We start from the raw sequence: 20,464 nt of genomic DNA on the forward strand, positions 1-20,464 counted from the left end.
ACATCCCTGAAGTATGCAATTCACCTACAAGGAAAAGAGTGGGTTTTAACAAATAAAAGCAGCCCTTCTAAAACAGACTTTCACAGAGTATGCAGAAATATGGAGACACATAAAAATGCAAGGTACATTGTATTAGATGGTGGTTTTATTGCTGGGTGGTGTGAAGCTTGAGACAGTTTTCTGGCTTTCGTGATGAATGCACACTGTACACTACACACTTCATTTTTGTTCTACCTGCCATCCTTCAGTAGAGAAGGGAGAGTTTGCAGTAGGAAGAGAGTGTGGTTTGCAGAAGCAAACTCATGCCCACAGAAGGGTAGGTGTTTCCAACACTGAATTCACTGTTCCTCGAGCAGGGACCTAATTGGTGGTGCATGAAGCAAAAACATATCTTTCTGAATTGTGACATTCTAATAGGTACATTACCCTGTCTTTATTCAAGAGACAGGGAACAGAAGTACACAAGAGGGGGAATATAAGGGTCCCATGGCCTAAGGTTACTTGAGAAATATAAGCAAAATCAGCATAGAATTTTAATATATATGCCTTTGTTGAACTCCATGAAGCTGCCTCACCAACATTAGTTTTCCTATAGTATTTTAACAAAACAAAATTGTTTTGGCCTTCAACCCAATGGGGTGCAATTCCCTCTCACACACATACACACACCTTCCAACAGCCATGTGAAAAAAGAAAACACCATGGATGGTGAACTACTGCAGGCACTCATGAAGAGGTCATGCAAACAGTGTTTTTCTTTTGTAATGCCCAGTCACAGAATTTCAAATTGGCAAGTTAAAAATTGATGAGTTGAAACCTCCTCCTTAATAGTTTAGCTGGCTTTGTCAAGCCACCTTGATCACTCTTCATTGTTCCCACCTTCGGCAGAAGTCGTTTTCAGTGGCATTGAATGACCATGTTTGGCTATGATTTACCTCAGTGTACTAGTTTGTCTGTCATCTGCTAATACCTTTTGTTGTTGACTAAGATAAAGTAAAATTACTTTTCTGTTTTTCTACAGATGTTTATAATGATTTGTTTTTCAATTTGAAATTGTAAGAGTTTGATTATTGAATACAATTTTTTTTTTCTTTCAGAGAGGCCATGACTTCTTTGAAGGTGTCCGAGCTGGTAAGAATGCAAAAAGCACGTTTTAACCGTACTTTGAAAGATGTAATTGTTGGGACACTAGAGCAGACAAAAAGTTTTTGTTTCTTGCTGATGTGATAACCGGGGGAGGGGGAGTGGGAAATGCCATTTTTTCCTGCCAGTAGTGGAAGAGCATCAATTTTTACCTTAAGATGCTTTTAATATTTTGTCAAAACCAGACATAGCAGAGTGAGTGCATGCTGGGAGACAGTGAAGTCTCCTCTGTGTTAATATTCATGTGTACTTTTATTTATGTAAATTGATGAAAAAGAGCTGACACATTTTTGGACAGCTAGTATTCCAAAGTACCTCACATAACTGACGTTACTATTCACTCATTCTGAGTACTCAGTGTGAGTGACTGCTAATCAGTGCCTGCGTGAAAAGGCTTGCAATCTGTTGTGTAAGATGAAAACATGTGGAAGTCCCCACTGTAGCAAAGAAAACTGCCAGGGATATAGTTCATCTTTCTGTGCACATGACACCATAACACTGTAGTAAGTGTAGTGTTATTAATCTACACTCTCATAAATTGAATGTAATTTGTAGGAACAAGTAGTATCCTACATGCAGATTAAGTACATTATTCTCTATCCATGGCTATATACATTAATATGAATTGTATTATATTTTTGTGTAGGAGCATAGGTTTTTGAAAATATTGACAGCTTTTAAGCTGTCTGTATGTCACTGGTGCTTCAGGGTGGAAAGTACCATGACATGTATTATGTCCTTCTGGTCACCAGTGAAATAAGGTCTGCATAGTGTATTAAAGAATGCACAAGGACATCTATTTTTGCCTGTAATGTCTTTCAGCTACATTTACATATTAAATGAAAAAAATATATTATGTTAATTACACACAGAAATGCAAACTGTGTCAGTGTAGGATATTTGGATGTCCTTCTATTCAATGTTGCAGTATTCTTCACATATGGGTTGTATTTCGCTTAATGACTCAATTTTCGGCCAGTATACAAAAGCTTCATGTCATTGCCTGCACATGGGACTTCACACGTAGACTGAGGGAATGTCAGCCATAAAAGAGATGTCCGTACGTACAGTCCTCAGAACTTTTTCGCCACCATTTGGAAGGGTTGACTCGTACGTTCGGTCTGCCATTTGGAACTGCGTTGTTTCTTCTGCTTCAGATAAGTACCCCAGAGGGGATTTATTATGTTTGCTTCTGCCATTGCCCTTTGTTAATGTCATCCAGAAAGGGCAAGTGTGGGTGCGGAAGGCAAATTCCACCTAAGGATAGCCACAAACTTTGTTCTGTTTAGGACCTACCCACAACCATCAGTCCTGTTCTGTCAGACCTTCGTCCCTAAAACCTTATGTAGTTGTCTGTATGCTCTTATTTTATATCTGGAGAATCAGCGGCTAAAATGTTTAGCTAGGGAATCTATGGAGGTTTCTGTGCATTCCACTGAGCCGTCTATGAATCCTCTTTGGTTGCACTTTCTCTCTCTGACGTACCCCTTGAGATTAGGGAAAACCCGGCGGTGAGGTCGGAGGTTAGATCCACTTCTCCAGTGGGAACCTTATTGGAAGCCGTCAGGGGTGCAGAACTGACCATGTCTGAGGCTTTGCAAATGTCTGATTTGGATGATTTGGGGGAACCACGGATGCAGCAAGAATCACCAGCCATTAGGCCTATGTCTGCCCCTGTTCCTGCATTAGAAAAGCCAGCTAAAAAGAGACAAAATATGAGACATTACTGTAGTACATTCCACTATGAAGTCAGACTGGGAATTTTTTTCTCAGGGCCTTATTAAGACCTTGATGGCCCTTATGCCTCAGGCTTCTGCCTTTCCTATTGCTGGTCTTGCATTCTATTCATCTCTTGTGCTGACCTCAGGTTCTCAGGAGTCTTTTCCCTGCTATTCCAGCCCAGGACTCTGATTCAGAGGGTTCTTCCTCAAATGAAGACTCCTCATCATATTCCACTCAAATTCCTTCCCCCCTGGAATATGCTTCCCCTGAGGAAGAGTTCAATGGGGGGGACTCATCTATGGAGGAACTCTGTTTTGGGTAAACAGTAAATAAGATGAGGGAAATTTTCCAGTGGGATTCCTCTCTCATTTCAAAGGAGCAAAAGAGATACTATGATGTGCTTCAGGTGGAGGCTGCTACTCCTGCTGCTGTGCTTCCAGCCTTCCTTGATGCTTTTGCTTCATCTAAAACTCCTGATTCACAGGCCCCAGCACCTAGGAGACCTGACCATTTCTACAAGGTCCGTGAGGATTGTAAATTCCTTTTTCAAGTCTCTTTCAGCCAACCCAGCTGTGGTTTCCATCTATTCAGACAAGTCCTCTCGAGTAGTTCCCTCCACAAAATTGCTTCCCTCTGACAAAGAAAGTAAAACTTTGGAAAGGTTAGGTAAAAAAAAAGTATATACTTCCTCAACCCTAGCTATTAGGGCCTTTAATTTCCTCTCATATGTCTAGGTACTCCCTGGCTTTGCTATCTCAGGCTTCTCAGGCTCTGTGTTGGCTTCCTGATTCTGAGGCTAAGTCCTTGACTCTTTCTCTTATAGGTTCATCTTCACAGGTCACTAGGCACTCCATTAAGTGCAGCTATGATGTGGTTGATGCTTCCTCTAGATCTGCAGCTTCTACTTCTGTTCTTAGGAGATTCTCTTGACTGTGTCTACAGGCTCTCTCAGATGACATCAAGGCAAAATTGCTTGATGCCCTACTGGATAACTGCACTTTTTAGTAAGGTTGCTGCTGATCTGTTTAAAGTGCTTAAAGAAAAAGGTAAGGAACTCCAAGACTTAAAACACTTGTTAGTTTCTCCAGTGCCTAAATTTCATAGAAACTTTTCCGCAAAGACTCCTTTCATTAGGAAATCTTCTAGGTCTGCCTTTTCTTCAGTACCCTCAGGTTCTAGGCCACGGAAGGTTGCTAGAAGGCCACCACAATCTAAAGCTTTGTTCCTTCTGCCACATCTCCGCAACAGCCCTTTCAGCCCAGGTCAGGCTGTCTGTGACAATGATCACAAGCTTCCAAGTCATACTCCCCTTTCTGTCTGTCTTCCTCTTTCTGCCTTGGAGATCACTCAGGATTTTCAAGTGATATCCATTATTCAGAACTGCTATTTCATGACTTGGAAGTCTCTTCCCCCATTTCAGGGGATTCCAAAACCTCCCTCAGACCGACTTCTTCTATTTCCTCAGCTGCTATCTCAGCTCTCCATTCAACTAGTTCCTTCACATCAGCAAGGAAGGGGATTTTATTCCAGGATGTTCATGGTTCCAAGAAAAGAGGGTCCCTGGAGACCCATTTTAGACCTGTCAACATTAAATAACTTCCTGGTGGTGCCCTCCTTCAGAATGCTATCCTTTCAGTCTATTCCCCCCCCCCCCCTCGGTGCCTCCTCAAGCCTTCTTAGGCTCACTGGATCTCAAGGATGCTTACCTGCAAATCCCTATTCACCCTCTCTTCAGGAACTACTTAATGTTTCTTGGTGGGTTATTGGCACTTTCAGTTCTCTGCCTTGTCTTTTGGTCTTTTCCACTACCCCCAGAGTTTTCACAAAGTGTCTGTCCGCAGCCATTGCCTTCTTAAGGCTGGAAGGCCTTCAAGTTTACCCTTACCTGGATGACCTACTGTTTCTGGCCAGCAGTCCAGCTCGTCTTACTCAACATCCAAATTTTGCTTTTCCCTTTCCTCAAGGCTTAGGGGTTCATGATACATTTCAAAAAAATCTTCTCTTTCTCCCAGTCAGGATCTCATTTTTCTGGAGTGCAGGGTCAGGGCAGATTTGATGGGGTTTTTTCCTTCAGATAAAGCACAGTCTCTCATAGCTTTCATGGAATCTCTTCTAACTCATTCTTCCATCACTGCCAGGGAGTTCCTCAGACTTCTTGGGTTCATGGCCTCCACAATTCCCATGCTGCCCTTTGCAAAACTTCACATGTGGAAGTTCCAGTGGTTTTTGAAAAAAAATTTGGTCTCAGCATGCACATCCCCGAGGATCAGTTCTGTGGCTCTGCTCGACAGTGGCACAGGAAAATAATTTTCTTGGGTGGCGAAAGCCAGGGTACCTTTTGGCTAGGCTTATATAGGCCCTAGGGCCAATAGCCTAGTACCTACCTATGAACCTTGGAGACTGCCATTCCCCCTCTTCCTTTCTTAAAGACAGAATTTGGGTGGTGGATGCAGCAACTCAGTCATAATCCAGGTCTGCCTCTTCTTAGTCCTCAACCACTGCAGGAACTTTTTACAGATGCCTCAGACTTAGGATGGAGGGGAACCTTAGCTTCCACAAAAGTGCAGGGACTATGGTCTCCTTCTCAGAGAAAAGAGCACATAAATGTCAGGTAAATGAGGGCCTTCATTGTAGCCTTACAAGCATTGTATCATCTGTTTCTACCAAGCCCTCTCAAGATTCTCACAGACAATACTACGGTCCTTTGGTATATAAACAAGCAAGGATGTACAAAATCCTATCTTCTTTGTCGCCTGCCAATCAAAGCATGGGAGTTGGCTAGTCAGTACAAAGTCATACCGCAGGCTGTGTACCTTCCTTCTCCTCAGAACCTGGTGGCAGATGGATGACACTATCCCACAAGTGGATGCTTCACAAGGATGTGTTCCTGGACCTAGTTCACCGGTGGGGTACTCCAGAGATAGATTTATTTACCTCTCCCCAGAACAGACAACTTCCTCTTCTGTGCCAGGGTCCATCACTCTCAGGCATGGAAGGTGGAAGCCCTCTCTTTCTCATGGAAGGGGATGTTTATTTATGCATTTTCCCCCTTCCTTATGATTCAGAAATCTTGTTGAAAATTCAACAGGAGAAACCAAAAATCTTGTTAGCGACCCACTTTTGGCCAAGACAGCATTGGTTCCCTCTTCTTCTGCAGTTAGCCAAGGGACATCACTACAAAGTTGCCTCACCGGATGGACTTACTCAGGACAACAGATCTCTGATTCATCTACACTTGTCAACCCTTCACCTGACTTTTTGGGTGATCAACTTCTGATTCCTTTTAGGTATGTTTTCTCTAAGGATGTGCTTTATGTTTTGCAGGAACTCAGGAAACCCAATACAAGGGAATCTTACATTTCCAAGTGGACAAGATTTTCTGTTTGGTGCCAAAAAGTGAAAAAGGACCCTCTTAGGGTGGATATTCCTTTGGTATGTTACCTTAGCTGTGTGAGTTACTTAACAGTGGCTTTGCTTATTAAGGTGCAGTGTTCTGCTTTATCTGATTGCCTGCCATTGACCCCTCCATTGGCTTCTAAGTTGGAGGTTAAACTTTTCTTGAAAGGCATCCTGCACATGAATCCTCCCAGGAAACCAGTTCCACCTCCTTGTGATCTTAATTTTGTCCTAGAGAAGTTGACTCATGCCCACTTTGAACCAGCTGTTTCAGCTTCTCTTAAAGATTGTACTTTGAAAACAGTGCTTCTGGTAGCCATTACCTTTGCCAGAAGGGTTTCTGAGATCCAGGCATTAATGGCTTTATCACCATTCCTAGTGTTCCATAAGGATAGGGTTTCTTTGAGAGCTAATCATTCTATTATGCCTAAAGTAGTTAATGACCTATTTTTAAGTCAGACTATTCATTTAGCCAATTTTTTCCCATCTCTGCAATCTCTTAGTGAAAGGATTTTGCATTCCTTTGATGTGCATAGACAGCTTAGATTTTATCTGGATAAAACAGTCTATTAGGAAATCTGGTAGACATTTTGTGTCCTTTCATCCAAGGGCTCTGGGGTTGCCTGTTTATAAGCAAACTATATCTTCTTGGAAAATCCTTATTTTCTTCTGTGAAAGCCCACTCCACTAGAAAAGTTGCATCCTCAGGGGCTTTCTTCAAGGGTCTGTACACTCAATCCATTTTGGAAGCTGCCACTTGGTCATCAGTTCATATATTCACTAAACATTACAATCTAGATAATATTTCCAGGTCAGGTTTTGCCAGAGCAATCTTGCATATTTTTCTAGAAAATGGGTCCTCCTAATTTTTCTATATATTATTCCTCCTCCCCGTGTCCCTCTCCAGCTTTTGCATCCACCCATATGTGAAGAATACTGCAACACTGAATAGAAGGACATAGAATAGCTGTGTAAAATCTTACCATAACCATAGATGTCCTTCTCTTCAATGTTGCAGTATTCTATCCCACCCACCTTCCCTCCTACATCTTGCTCATTTCTTGGATGCAGCTGATGAAGCAAAATTGGTGGAGCAAAATTTCTGTAAACCAGCACACCAAAGAAACCAGGTACTCTTGTAAAAACGTAATTTAATAATCCACAAAATCATAGTTTAGTGCTTTCATTCCCTCTGGAACTTCATCAGAACTCATAAAGTTTAAAAACCATTTTGTGTTTTAAGTACAAATTAAAAAAAAAAAATCACATGCACAAACCCTCCAATAAAATCATTTGTAATCTAACTGCTTCAATTTCAACACACAGTGTATGAATAAAGTGTCATTTAAACCAGGATATTGTGTTGCATTCAATACAATTTGCCATTTTAACTCAGCCATATCCATGTGCTCATCCACAACCCTCCCTTGAAAATCTTTACCAACTTCTCCACAACCATAAACTTAAAAACGTGTAGGATTATCTTTTGTATGTCTGAACAAGGCATTGCTCAGTTTGCCATTCCTGATGTCAGCACAATGCTCATATATACGATCTCGTAACCTTCTCATAGTCTTGCCTTTGTAAGAACTTGTACATAATGTGCATTGAGCAAGGTAAACAACATTTTGGTCTCACAATTATACCTCCCTTTTATCAAATAGGTCACATTAGCTGTTGTGAATAGCACAAAATGTTTTTTAAACTTTGAGTTCTGATGAAGTTCCAGAGGGAATGAAAGCACTAAACTCTGATTTTGTGGATTATTAAATTACATTTTTACAAGATTACCTGGTTTCTTTGGTGTGCTGGTTTACAGAATCTTTGCTCTACCAATTTTGCTCCATCAGCTGCTGCCTTGGTTTGTGTTTTTAATCTATTGGTCTTCAAGTGATTCATTTCTTGGATGATTGGCCTTTGGTAGAATCCATGATTGCAAAGTCATCCCCAGCGAAACAGTCAACCCACAGCATAAACCACTAGTTGCCACACAACTGCAGGTAGTGGTCAGAGAAGGCGATAAGGTCAACAGAGACCAGGCTGAAGATCTGGAAGTTGACTGGAGAGAAATTACAGTAGTTCAAGGAATTACTCGGGGCTCTAGCACCCCAATAAGAGGAGGAAATAGGTGGAGTTGAACAAGAATGGCAGCGCCTAAGAACAGCATGTGTTAGGATTACAGAAAAGATATGTGGTTGAGCCAAGTTTGGAAATAAGGTACATAAGGAAAGCTGGTGATGGAATGCAGAAATCCAGGAAGTCATCAAAAGAAAGGAGGAGTGCAGGAAGAAGTGGGAGATAGAAAAGACTGACCAAACTAGGAAGGACTACTGGTTGGCTAATAAAGAAGCTAAAAAAGAAGTTGCAATAGCTACAAATAGGGAATCGGAGGCACTCTACCAACTTCTGGAAAGTGATTCAGTAAGTGACACAAAGAAACTGTATTAGGTTGAAAGGCAAAGACAGAAAGATAAAGAAGATAGACACCCTTCATAAGGAATGCCAGCAACAACCTGCTCACCAGTCCACAGGACATCAAAGGCAGATGAAAGGAGTATTTTCAGCAGCTTCTGAATGAAGAAAACCCCACAGAAGCTGTTCTGCCCCAGAAAGAGCCTACAATGAGAGAAGAAGAGAAGCCCACCCTAGAAGAAGTAAGAACAGCACTAAGGAAAATGAAGTCAGTGAAAGCAGCAAGCTCAGATGAGATTACAGCAGATATGGTAAAGATACTGGGTGAGATAGGGGAGAAATGGGTCCTGAGGGTACTCGTAGCAGTGTGGAGAGAAAGGCTTATTCCAGATGATTGGAGAACAAGCATGCATGTGCCAGTGTACAAGAACAAAGGGGACATCCACAACTGTGGGCAGTACAGAGGCATCAAACTCCTATCACATTGCAAGAAAGTTCTGGAGAGGGTGACTGATAAACAGATGCGCCGAGTAGTAGAATGTAAGATGGGAGATGAGCAGTTCAGATTCAGATCTGGATGCAGCACAATTGACCCAATATTTGCAGTGAGACAGTTACTTGAGAAGAAGCTAGAAATGAGGAGATAGTCCAAATGGGCATTCCTAGACTTGGAGAAAGTGTACAACAAGGTCCCAAGAAAGCTAATCTGGGAAGTACTGCGGGGTTTGAAGTCCCAGAAACACTAGTAGAATTAGTGTAGACTATGTACAAGGATCCAGTGACTCGCGTATGAGCAGTGTTCGGCCTCACTGATGCATTCCCTGTGGGGTAGGTCTGCACCAGGGTTCAGCTCTGAGCCCACTATTGTTCATACTGGTGATGGACTACATTAGCAAACAGGTCGGAGGGGATATATCAACAAAGTTGCTGTATACAGACGATGTGGCATTACAGGCAGACTTTGAGCAAGAACTTCAGCAAAGGATAGGAAAATGGAATGCAAAATTAAAGGCACGTGGGATGAAACTAAGCACAATTAAGACAGTGGTAATGGCAGCAAATTGGCGAAGTCAGAAGAAGCTGAGAAGAGAGATGGAAGGGAAGATAGTGGAACAGGTAAACAGCATCATGCATCTGGGAGGGGTGGTTGAGGAAAAGGGAAGTTTGAATGAAGAGGTCAGAGCTAAAATCAGAGGGTTTGCAGCCAACTGGCGTAGAAAGTCAGGTGTAGTCTATGACAGAAGAATGCCAGAGAAGCTGAAAAGTAATGTGTACAAGACAGTGGTGTAAACAGTACTACTGTATGGTACAGAAACCTGGGCAGTAAAGGCAGAATAGTTGAAGAAGCTAGAGGTGATGGAAATGAAGTGCCTGAGAAGGGTGGTAGGAGGCACATTGTGGGACACACGAAGAAATGAGGACATAAGAGCAGAAGCCAAAGTAGCTCCATTTGCTGAAAAGATCAAAGAGAACAGGTTACAGTAGTTTGGACACATGCAGAAAAGCAGAAGGCAGTCTGGTGAGGAAGATTTGGGACAGACAGGAAGAAGGTAAGAGGAAGTGAGGACGTCCATCAAAGAGGTGGATGGATTGTGTGAAAGAAGATCTGCGACAGTCAGGCATGAATGTTGAGGAAGGTAGGAGTGTAGCACTGAATCAAGAGAGTTGGTGACAGTTAATCTGATACCCCAACCCCATGTAGAAAAATGGGAAAAAAGGAGCTGATGATGATGATGATAATGGCCTTTGGCCATTATCTAGTTTTCTCATGGGGATACCTTTCTGAGGATTGTACGTGTGGACATCCCTTTTATGGCTGACATTCCCTCAGCCTACATGCAGTGACATGAAGCTTTTGTATACTGGCCAGATGTTGGGTCATTGGGCAAAATACAACCAATATGTGAAAAAATACTGCAACATAGAAGAGAAGGACATCTATGGTTATGGGAAGATTTTACACAACTTTTCTTTCTGTTTTTATTTTTCACAGATAATTCATTATTGTGTTATATAGTCACTATGGAAATAAAATCTATCAGGCACCCTATAAAGTCTGTGTGCTGTGTGTGGTTCAGATTTCTTGTGCTGCCACTATTTTAAGCTCCAACATTGTTGGAGTATATAACATTGCTTCTGCCAACTTATGTGTTCACATGAGTCGACACCAGAGTTCTTGGAGCAAATCTCTCCCTCTCGCAGCTTCAGCCCTAAATAGTTCGGATCTGGGGTCAGCTTTGGAGGTGGGAGTTGTTGTTACTAAAGATTCCTTTTCATGGTTGGATTGGAAGGGGCCCTTGGCACCTGTTGTGGCTTTGAAAGGGTCTTGGCAAGTTCGAAAGATAAGGTGTCTCCAACCAGTTTGGCTCCATCCAAGTCCTAGCAGGAGTCTGCTTTCTCTCCTTATCATCTTGCTAGACAGGGTCATTCGGTTCCAAAGGCTTCTGAGGATGTCTGCTTTTTCCCTTCCCAGTCTGATTCAGAGCCTTCTGATATTACCTCATAGGGTCCTCACAAGAACTAGACGTGCAAACAGAAGCACATAGACTCTTCTCCAAATTCCTGTACCAAAGACACTGACTTAGAGAAAGGTGAGGGATCCTCTCACTCCCCCTCTGAAGGTGATGCTTTTGGCAATATTCTTGAGTTGATGAATCAGAGATGGGGTTGGTCGTCTCAAGACTCTTCATCTGATGAGTTAGTGTTCTTGGAAGCTTTTGCCGGCCTTGCATTATCCTGGGTGGTTCCACCCATTGATCCACTTATTGACACCGTGTCTCAATGGGCATGGAAGGACTCTGATGTGGTGGATCCCTTTCCCAAGAAAGGGGGTTGCATTTTAGATACTTTTGAGAACAGGAAACACTGAAACAAGGTTCCCCCAGTTGTTGCTGTGGTGGTAGCAACAGCCACAATAAATTAACTATGTGAACAGAATATTCATCCCCTAACATAAAGTTGAGAATGATGGAAAGGTGTGGGAAGTGGGCCTGTGCATCAGTGACTTTGTTGTTGGACTGCTGAGTTATGTGGCTCACCTGACCAGATTCCAGAGAGACTGACCAAAGAGATCACCAAGTCCCTCTTGGGGGTATTGCCTGCAGATGTTCAGAAAACGTTGGACTCGCAGCTTTCTACCCAACAATCCACTTCGATTGTGGCCATGCTTTTGCCCTCCAACACAGCTGATGGTACAGCCAGAGCAGCAGCCATGCCTGGATATATGTTTGTGACTTTGCAAAAAGCTTTAAGTTGCCCTTTGTGAATGCCTCCTATAATGGTTCAACTGTTTGGACCTAAGGCTAAAGACGCACTCACCAGGAGTTCATAAGTTGGTTAGGATGTTTCGGCAGTGGGAGTATGCTTCTCAACCCTCGGAAAGATCTTTATCTAGGAATCAGAACTCGGGGAAGAAGATGTGATTCCATAAATCAGGGTTCTTGCCATGACTTCTCAGACAGGAGGGAAGTAACTCGAACAGATGAGACCTTAGAGGCAGAGGCGGACTGCATAACCAAGACTTTCACAGTCCCTTTACTGAGAAAGCCTATCAGTGCTCCTGAACAGTTGCTGGACTGCTGCACTCTGGAGGCAGTTGGGGGTGCCTAGTTTTGCATGCTCAAGTATGGCACAGCGTACCTTCAGCTTCTTGGGTGCTATTCAGTTCTCTTTTCCCTTCCATCATAGAAAAAAGAAGAAAGTCCCTGATGTTTCACCCAGTCAGTGTGACTCAGCAGCCTTAGAAGTTTCAAAGCTGCTAGAAAAGAGAATCATCCACCTGGTCCCCCAAAACCAGTTAGAATCCAAAGACTATTCAAGGTTCATTTTAGTACAAAAGAAGACCGGAGACCACAGATCCATTCTGGATCTCAGTTACCTAAACCAATTTGTGAAACAGACAAAATTCGTGATGGGCACAGTTCAGTATATTGTACCTCTGCTGAGGATGAATAATTAGATGTGCTCCATAGATCTCCAGGACGTCTACTATCATATCGAGATAGCAAAGCACTCCAGGAGAGTTCTCTGTTTCTGATTGGAACCAGGTCACTACCAGTTCCGAGCCTTACTTTTCCATCTCACCACAGCCCCCACGGTGTACATCATGATCATGGCAGTGGTTAGCAGCACACCTACATCTGCTGGATCAAAGTTTACCATACAGTTAACGTCATCAACTTCTGAGCCAGTGGAGGCAGTCTTGTATGGGCGAATTAATATGTTTGGATAGTGATCCATGGAGGATGTGCTAATAGGATTATAGGATCATAGGATGTTACTAGGCTATTGGCCCTGAGGCCCTTATAAGCCTAGCCAAGAGTTTAGCCCATTTTAGGACAAGTCAGCACACAAATCCCGTGTCCATCAGGGACACAGGTGGAAGCCCAGGGATGTATTTTCTGTTTCCCATCCAGTTATCCAGGTTGCACTTAAAAAAGGATAATGAGGTACTTCGCTTGACATGGAGAGGGAGTCTATTCCACAGATGGGGGAGTCTCTGGGACACAAATCTGTCCTGCCAACAAGTTCTGTTGATGTCACAGACTAGGTTGAGGTCACCCATGTGGGTTACTCAAGTGGAGCTTGACTTGTGGATATGCAGCAGCCCCATCAAGGCGGGCTGCGAGATCGCTTTGTATGCCAGACAGAGGTCTCCTCTGAAGAGTCTTATGAAACTGCGTAGAGGGACAGGGCCTTTAGCCTATCTGTGTAGGGTAGATGTTTGAGGCCCTGGATTCTCCTGGTGAGGAACCTCTGTGGTCTCTCCAGCTACTGCGTGTGCTTTGTGAGGTACATGCCAAAGGATGCATTGTACTCAATAATTGGCCTTATAAGGGAAGAATACAGGGATGTTATGACCTTCTTGTCCCTGGATGAGATACCCTTACTTATGAGGTGGACCATGTAGAAAGTTTTCCATACAACGGAAGCAACATGGTGGTCAGAAGTCAGGTTGCTATCAACCTGGGTGCCCAAATCCCTCACGACTGAGTGTGTGCTTAGAACGTTGTTATTAATGTGATAATATGTGGGGACATCACTCTTCCCCAAGGAGATTGGCATTTAGCTTGAGGCCCAAGTTTCTGGCACCAGTCATTTGTTTGGGTGAGACCCACTTGGGGGACTTCCAGATCACTTGGGGAATTGATGACCGTGCCCATCTTACAGTCATCTGCAAACATGGTCAGCCATAGCCCCCTGGTTTTCGCCTGCAGCTCAGAGAAGTATATCCTGAATAACAGAGGCCCCAAGACTGATCCCTTGGGTACACCGCCCATTACGGGTCTACTTCTTGAGGTGGCTTCCCTAATTTTGATTAGGTGGGTTCTATCAGTGAGCCAGTTGCTACCCATCTGGTAACATATGGATTGATTCTTAGTTGAGAGAGTTTACCTATTATGCCTGAGAGGCGAATAATGTCGAAGGCTTTTGGTCAAGGTAAGTGGGGTTCATAGGTTGGTACTAGGCTATCAGCCCTAGGGCCTATACAAGCCTAGCCATAACAATTCCCTGGCTATTTCTTCCCACACTATTTACTTCCCTGGACCCCTGTCTAGCAGGGCGACTGACGTGATCCCCAGGGTGAATTTCCTTTCTCCCATCCAATCGTCAAGGTTTCTTTTGAAGAGGGCCAAAGAGGCACTCTGCTTGACATGTATAGGCAATCTATTCCAGAGCCTGGGGAGTCTCTGGGTCAGGGACCTATCCCTCCTGCATGTTTTGTTTATTGTGATGACAAGGTTTAGATCCCTGGAGCGTGTGGCTCTGAGGGATTGGGTTTTCTTTAAGTGTAGCATGTCCAACAGCTCTGGGTTTGACATGGCCTTGTATGTTAAGCAGAGATCGCCTCTGAGTAGACGATATGCGACAGAGTATTCTTTTAGTGAGGTATTTCTGTGGTCTTTCCAGTTGTTGCAGATGTCTTGAGAGGTACATACCAAATGGGGCGTTGTATTCTATAAAGAGTCTAGCAGTCTTCCCCTCGTTCATGGTTTTAGTGACTGTCTCAAAGAAGTTGACCAGATTTAACAGACACGACCTCTCCTTGACAAAGCCAAACTGTGTGGGGCTGAGTGTTTGGAGGTTGCCAATGTCCCTGTTAATGAGGTCCATGATAATCCATTCCATGGCCTTCCAGATCAGGCTAGTTAGGCTGATGGGTCTGTAATTTCCTGGATTGGTGGATGTTCCACCTTTGTGTAAAGGGATGACAGTGGCTGTCCTCCACTCGGCTGGGACAAAGCCAGTACTCAGGCTTTGGTCGAATAGGGTGCCTAATGGTGCTGTAAGTTCATGCCTGAGTTCATATAGGATGCAGCCTGGGATGTTATCGGGTCCCATGAAGGCTGTAATTTTTGCCTTTGAGAGGGCAGTGATGACCTGTTCCCAAGAGATAAGGGGAAGGGGGGGGGGGTTCAATTACTGGGGATGTCCTGGTTTACTGATGGGGGACAGAGGGGTGAAGTTTTTGTTGAATCTGTCAGTTTGGCTATATCTATAGCATTTGTGTATGTGGTGTCCTTGACCACCAGTTCTGAACAGATCTGGGTGCTTCCTTTGAGATTGCGGACATATGTGAAGAAGGCCTTATGATTGTCTCTAGTAGATGTGGCCAGTTTGGACTTGAAGTTGTCTTTAGAGGATTTCACTAGTGCTCTTATTTGCTTGTTCATAGGTAGGTACTAGGCTATCGGCCCTGGGGCCTATACAAGCCCAGCCAAAAATGTACCTTGGCTTTTGCCACCCAAGAAAATTATTTTCCTGTGCCACTATCGAGCAGAGCCACAGAGGTGATCCCTGGCATGAATTTCCTATTTCCCATCCAATCATCAAGATTTTTCTTGAAGAGTGCTAATGAGGAGCTTTGTTTGATATAGATAGGTAGTTTATTCCAGAGTATGGGAAGTCTCTGGGACAAGAGTCAATCCCTCCGGCATGTTCTGTTTATTGTGGTGACAAGGTTTAGGTCCCTAGAGCGTGTAGCTCGGAGGGATTGGGATTTCTTTAAGTGGAGCATGTCCAACAGCTCTGGGTGTGACATAGCTTTGTATGTTAGGCAGAGATCACCTCTGAGCAGGCGATATGCGATGGAGTAAAGCTGGAGTTTTTTGAGACGTTCTGCGTAGGGCATCTGTTTGAGGCCGGTAATGCACTTTGTGAGGTATTTCTGCGGCCTTTCCAGTTGCTGTAGATGTCTTGTGAGGTACATACCAAAAGAGGAGTTGTACTCTATAATGGGTCTAATGAAGGATTAGTAGAGGGGAACAATGACCTCTTTTTTTCTGGATGAGAAACCTTTTGTGATGAGGTGTGCCACGTAGAAGAATTTCCTGACTACTGTGGCGATGTGATTGTCAAAGGAGAGACTACTGTCCACCTGTATCCCAAGGTCTCTTATCACACTTTCGGTGTTAAGTATACTTCCGCCTATGTTATAATTCATGGGTACAGAGTTTTTACCAAAGGGGATGGCAATGCACTTTTTAGCATTGAGCTTGAGGCCATGGCTTTGACACCAGGCATCTGTCTCAGTGAGGCCCTTTTGTAGGATGTCCACATTGTTAGGAGTTTCGATTATGGCTCCTAGTTTGTAGTCATCTGCAAACTTTGTTAGCCAAAGACCTTTTGTGTTAGCCTGTACTTCAGAGAAGTAGATACCAAACAGGAGGGGACCCAGTACTGAACCCTGTGGTACTCCACTTGTCACTGGTCTGAAGTCGGATTTGGAGTCTGCTACTTTCACAATGTGGGTTCTGTCAGTGAGCCAGTTAGCAACCCATCTTGTGACATAGGGATTTATACCTAGTTTAGTGAGTTTATCTATAATTCCAAAGTGGGAGATGGTGTCGAAAGCCTTGGCAAGATCTAGATAGGCTGTGTGAACCACCTTACCCTTGTCTACGGCTTTGGCGACTGCTTCAAAGAAGTCTATCAGGTTTAGGAGACATGATCTGCCTTTTACAAACCCGAACTGGGTGGAATCCAGAGTTTGGAGATTACCAATGTCTTTGTTTATAAGTTCCATGATATACGTTCCATGGCCTTGCAGACCAGGCTCGTCAGGCTAATGGGGCAGTAGTTCCCTGGGTCCATGGTGGCTCCCCCCTTGTGGAGTGGGATAACTGTTGCTGTGTGCCATTCAGCAGGCACAAAGCCTGAGGTGAGGCTATGATTGAACATGGTACTTAGGTGGGGTGCCAGTTCGTTCTGTAGTTCGTGTAGATCGCAGCCTGGGATGTTGTCTGGTCCCATGGATGCTGTGTTCTTGGCTTTGTAGAGTGTCATTTTTACCTGTGCAGCCATTATTACAGGAACTTTGCATTCTTCCGGTATAGAGATGGGGTCTTTAGGGGGTGAGAGGGCGGTAAAGTTAGCACTGAACCTATCTGCCAGGATGTTGGCAATATCAGTTGGGTCTGTATATTTAGTGCCATTGTGTTGTAGCTCAGAGCAGATCTGAGTGTTGCCATTGAGATTCTTGACAGAGCTAAAGAATGCTTTGTGGTTGTCTTTAGAATCAGTGGCGATTTTGTTTTCGTAACTAGCTTTGGAGGATTTTATCAGGGATCGCAGCTTCTTACTGAGGCTGACCAGGGAGCTCCTCCACTCGTGGGATTTTACTGTCTTTTGCAAGAGTTTCTTACTTCTGTTGTACAGTTTGTTTATGGCAGGAGACCACCAGATTGGCCTCCTTTTTTTGGAGGATAGCATCTTGGTTCTGTTTGGGACAGCACGATCCATGCACTCATGTAAGTGCTTATAAAGTGCAATTGTGTAGGATTCAGTAGTCGTAACTGTATTGTCCATCTGCATGGGTGTCATGAAGTACACCACTTCTGTCTTAAGAAGCATGAAGTTGGCTCTGGAGAAATATTTTACCATGGTTTCCTTAATGGGGGGTGAAGGCAGGATGTGGATATCTAGGGTAATTAGTTTATGGTTGGATCGGACCAATGAGGCATTGACTTCAGGTGTGGAACACCGGTCACTCATATTGGTAATAACTAGATCTAGGATATTGTTGCCCCTGGTTGGGGGTGTGGATATGTTGATCCAGGGCATTGGAGTTTATGAATTCCAGAAAGCGTTGAGCGAAGGAGTTGGTACATGAGTAGTTTTCCCAGTTAATGGTGGGGTAGTTGAAATCGCCCATTATTAGGGTGTTTGGTTGAACCCTAATATTTTCCAGTACATCAAGAAAAGAGGAGTGGGAATCCTGGGGCATGGTGGGTGATCTGTAGCAAGCTACAATTTGGATTGCAGTTTTGCCCAGAGTTAGTTGCACTTGGATAACCTCGGCTGCATTATGCTGAGCAACTAGCCTGGAGGTGTGGATATCCTTAATGAATATGGACATACCTCCGCTTTTGGTGTTCCGGTCCAGGTTACATGGCCGAAAAGTGTGGTATGAGTTATAGCCTGGTAGTGCAGGGGTACTCTCTGGAACCTTGAACCAGGTCTCAGTCAGTGCACAGATTTCGATGTTCTCCACTTTAAGGAGTGCCTCGAGTGAGTGCATTTTGAGATTTAGACTTCTAGCATTGAGTGCCGTTTTTGCTTGCCAGTTCCTGTTACGGTGGTGAATTTGTCATTTGAACCTTGCCTAAAAAAGGCACTATAGGAGCGGCAAGAACCTTAGCCAGTATCCGGAATCCCAGGGGTGACAGGTGCAGGCCATCTCTGGCAAAGCATCGTGGTCTGTTGACCATGTCATCCCAGGCAGACAGATACTGGATCCCTTTAGAATGGCACCAGAAGCTTAGCCAATTGATGAAGTCAGTCATTTTGTCCATGTACTGCGGCATCATTCTGGGTGATGGCAGAATGCTACTCAGGGCTAGGGTCATACCTGCCTGGGCTACAAGATCGGAGAGTTCTTCCATGTCTCTTTTCATGTAGTCCAGGGAGGTACGTCTCAGGTCGTTCACACCAACATGGACAATGACAGTCATATTTGTGCTTGTTGTGGAGTGACCTGAGTGCGTGGGTTATGTGGCGGATCCTGGGACCCGAAAGGCAGCTGACAGTAACCTTTTCCTTGTTTAGTCTGGTGAGTGGGACATCAGTGTTCCTGACTATAGAGTCACCTATGACTAGTGTGTTGGGTACGATGTTTTGCCGTATTGGCTGTGGTTGAGTGGCACACTGAGTCTGCGGGATATGTGTCATTTGGGTTGTGTTGGGGGGTAGAGGTTGCTTGCATTTCTGCTTTGCTGGTCTCTGTTGCTTGAGCAGATTATTATTGAGAGCCTCCGCGAATGTTTTTGTGTTTCTATGTGTGGATTTTGGTGGTGTAGATTTAGTGAGGCTATGTGATGAGTGTGGTGTGGTGCAAATGTTTACCTTCTCCTCTTGACTGTCAAGTTCAGTCTTGACTGGAGAGAGCTTTACCTCCAGTTTGGCTAGATAAGTGCATCTCTCACACGTTGTAGTGTTGGGTGGTAGGAGGAGAGGGTTGTCTGTGTACATGAGGCAATTTCTATATTGCCCCAAGATGCCCAGATTCATCAGATAGACAGGAGAGAACACTGGGAGCTGACCCTTGGACATGCCTGAATAAAAAAACTATTTTCCTCTAGATAAGTGAGGAAAGTGAGTACAAGAGCTGTTTTTCTCTAAGCAAGTGATGAAAGTAAGTACCAAAATTGTTTTCCTCTAGGTAATGAGGAAGGTTGAGTGCTGTAGTAATTAGTAGGCTATTTAGTGCTTACAAGTTCTGAACAAGTGCTGATCACGAATAAGCAAATGCAAGTGCTAAAAGTAAGAATCTGTATCTGGACTAAACTAGTTACGGGAAAGGGGGTAAAGTGCAAATGTGGGCTTTTAAATCAGAAAGTTGAGAGAGATGGAAAAACTGCCCAGACGGCCAATAACTACAATTTCTGGGCCAGAACCACTCCTTATGTAGTAGATAGGTTACCTAGTGCTTACCACTCCCACTGATAAGTTAGAAGGCTTCCCTCCAACACAGAAAGCTTGGGGGGGGGGGGGCTCAGAAGCTTACATACAGTCCTTGTTACAGCAAATCTGGACTACAGATTACAGGAAAGGTATTTATATATATATATATATATATCTATATATATATATATATACAGAAAAATAGCTAAACCAGCAGTCAAAACGATTCAAATGCAGTGCAAGCTAGCGCACTTGAGTATGTAGCAATGTTAGACCAAACAGTTTAAAAAAATGCAATTAAATTAAAAATGACTAAAAACAATGCGGAAGGAGTCTATTAGGTAGAATGAGGTAAAAAGATGGGACTGGGGGGAATGTCCCAGATCAAATCTACAATGGGGGCGGGCAACTGCAAAAACCTCCAAATTTAAATAACAACACAGGAATAGGGAGGGTGGGTATGGGAAAACAAACACCTTCAGCAGAGATCTGAAAAACTATACAGTGAAGCAAAAATAGCAGTGCACAACTCTGAAGTCAGCCAGCAATAATATAAAATTAGTCAAACAACAGTTACCAGTACGCAACTCTGAAGTGCCAGAAAAATATACTCAGCTCTGTATATCTCCAGATAGTTTGAAGAGCACTCTTTCAGGACACAGGAAGGCTCCAGCAATGATTGTTCATGCTAAGGAGAGATTGCGTCCAACTGAGCACCTGCTCCTGCTTGGTCCTGGACAGCAATTTTTTCCTTTTTTTATATAGTTTATTTATTGCAGATGTCAACCAGACAGGCTTACTCTTCCTTGCAGAGGATGATTTTGTCCCGTCAGGTATTCTAGATTCCATGCATCTGTATAAATGCTCATGTAGTACTTTGGTGTACATT

The 20,464-nt window shown here is 43.7% G+C and overlaps 1 protein-coding gene across 1 annotated transcript in view; it reads left to right on the top strand.

The window, feature by feature from the left end:
* The window catches only part of HIBCH (3-hydroxyisobutyryl-CoA hydrolase), a 1,796,007-nt gene that overhangs the window by 1,631,731 nt on the left and 143,812 nt on the right, over positions 1-20,464 (top strand). Inside the window, exon 10 of the mRNA XM_044073705.1 lies at positions 1,098-1,131. Coding sequence (XP_043929640.1) covers positions 1,098-1,131 — 34 coding nt within the window. The remainder of the gene's footprint in view (positions 1-1,097; positions 1,132-20,464) is intronic.

This window comes from Protopterus annectens, chromosome 6.part0 (assembly GCF_019279795.1).
Source record: "Protopterus annectens isolate FY-2018-M chromosome 6.part0, PAN1.0, whole genome shotgun sequence".
In the NCBI taxonomy this organism is placed as follows: Eukaryota; Metazoa; Chordata; order Ceratodontiformes; family Protopteridae; genus Protopterus; species Protopterus annectens.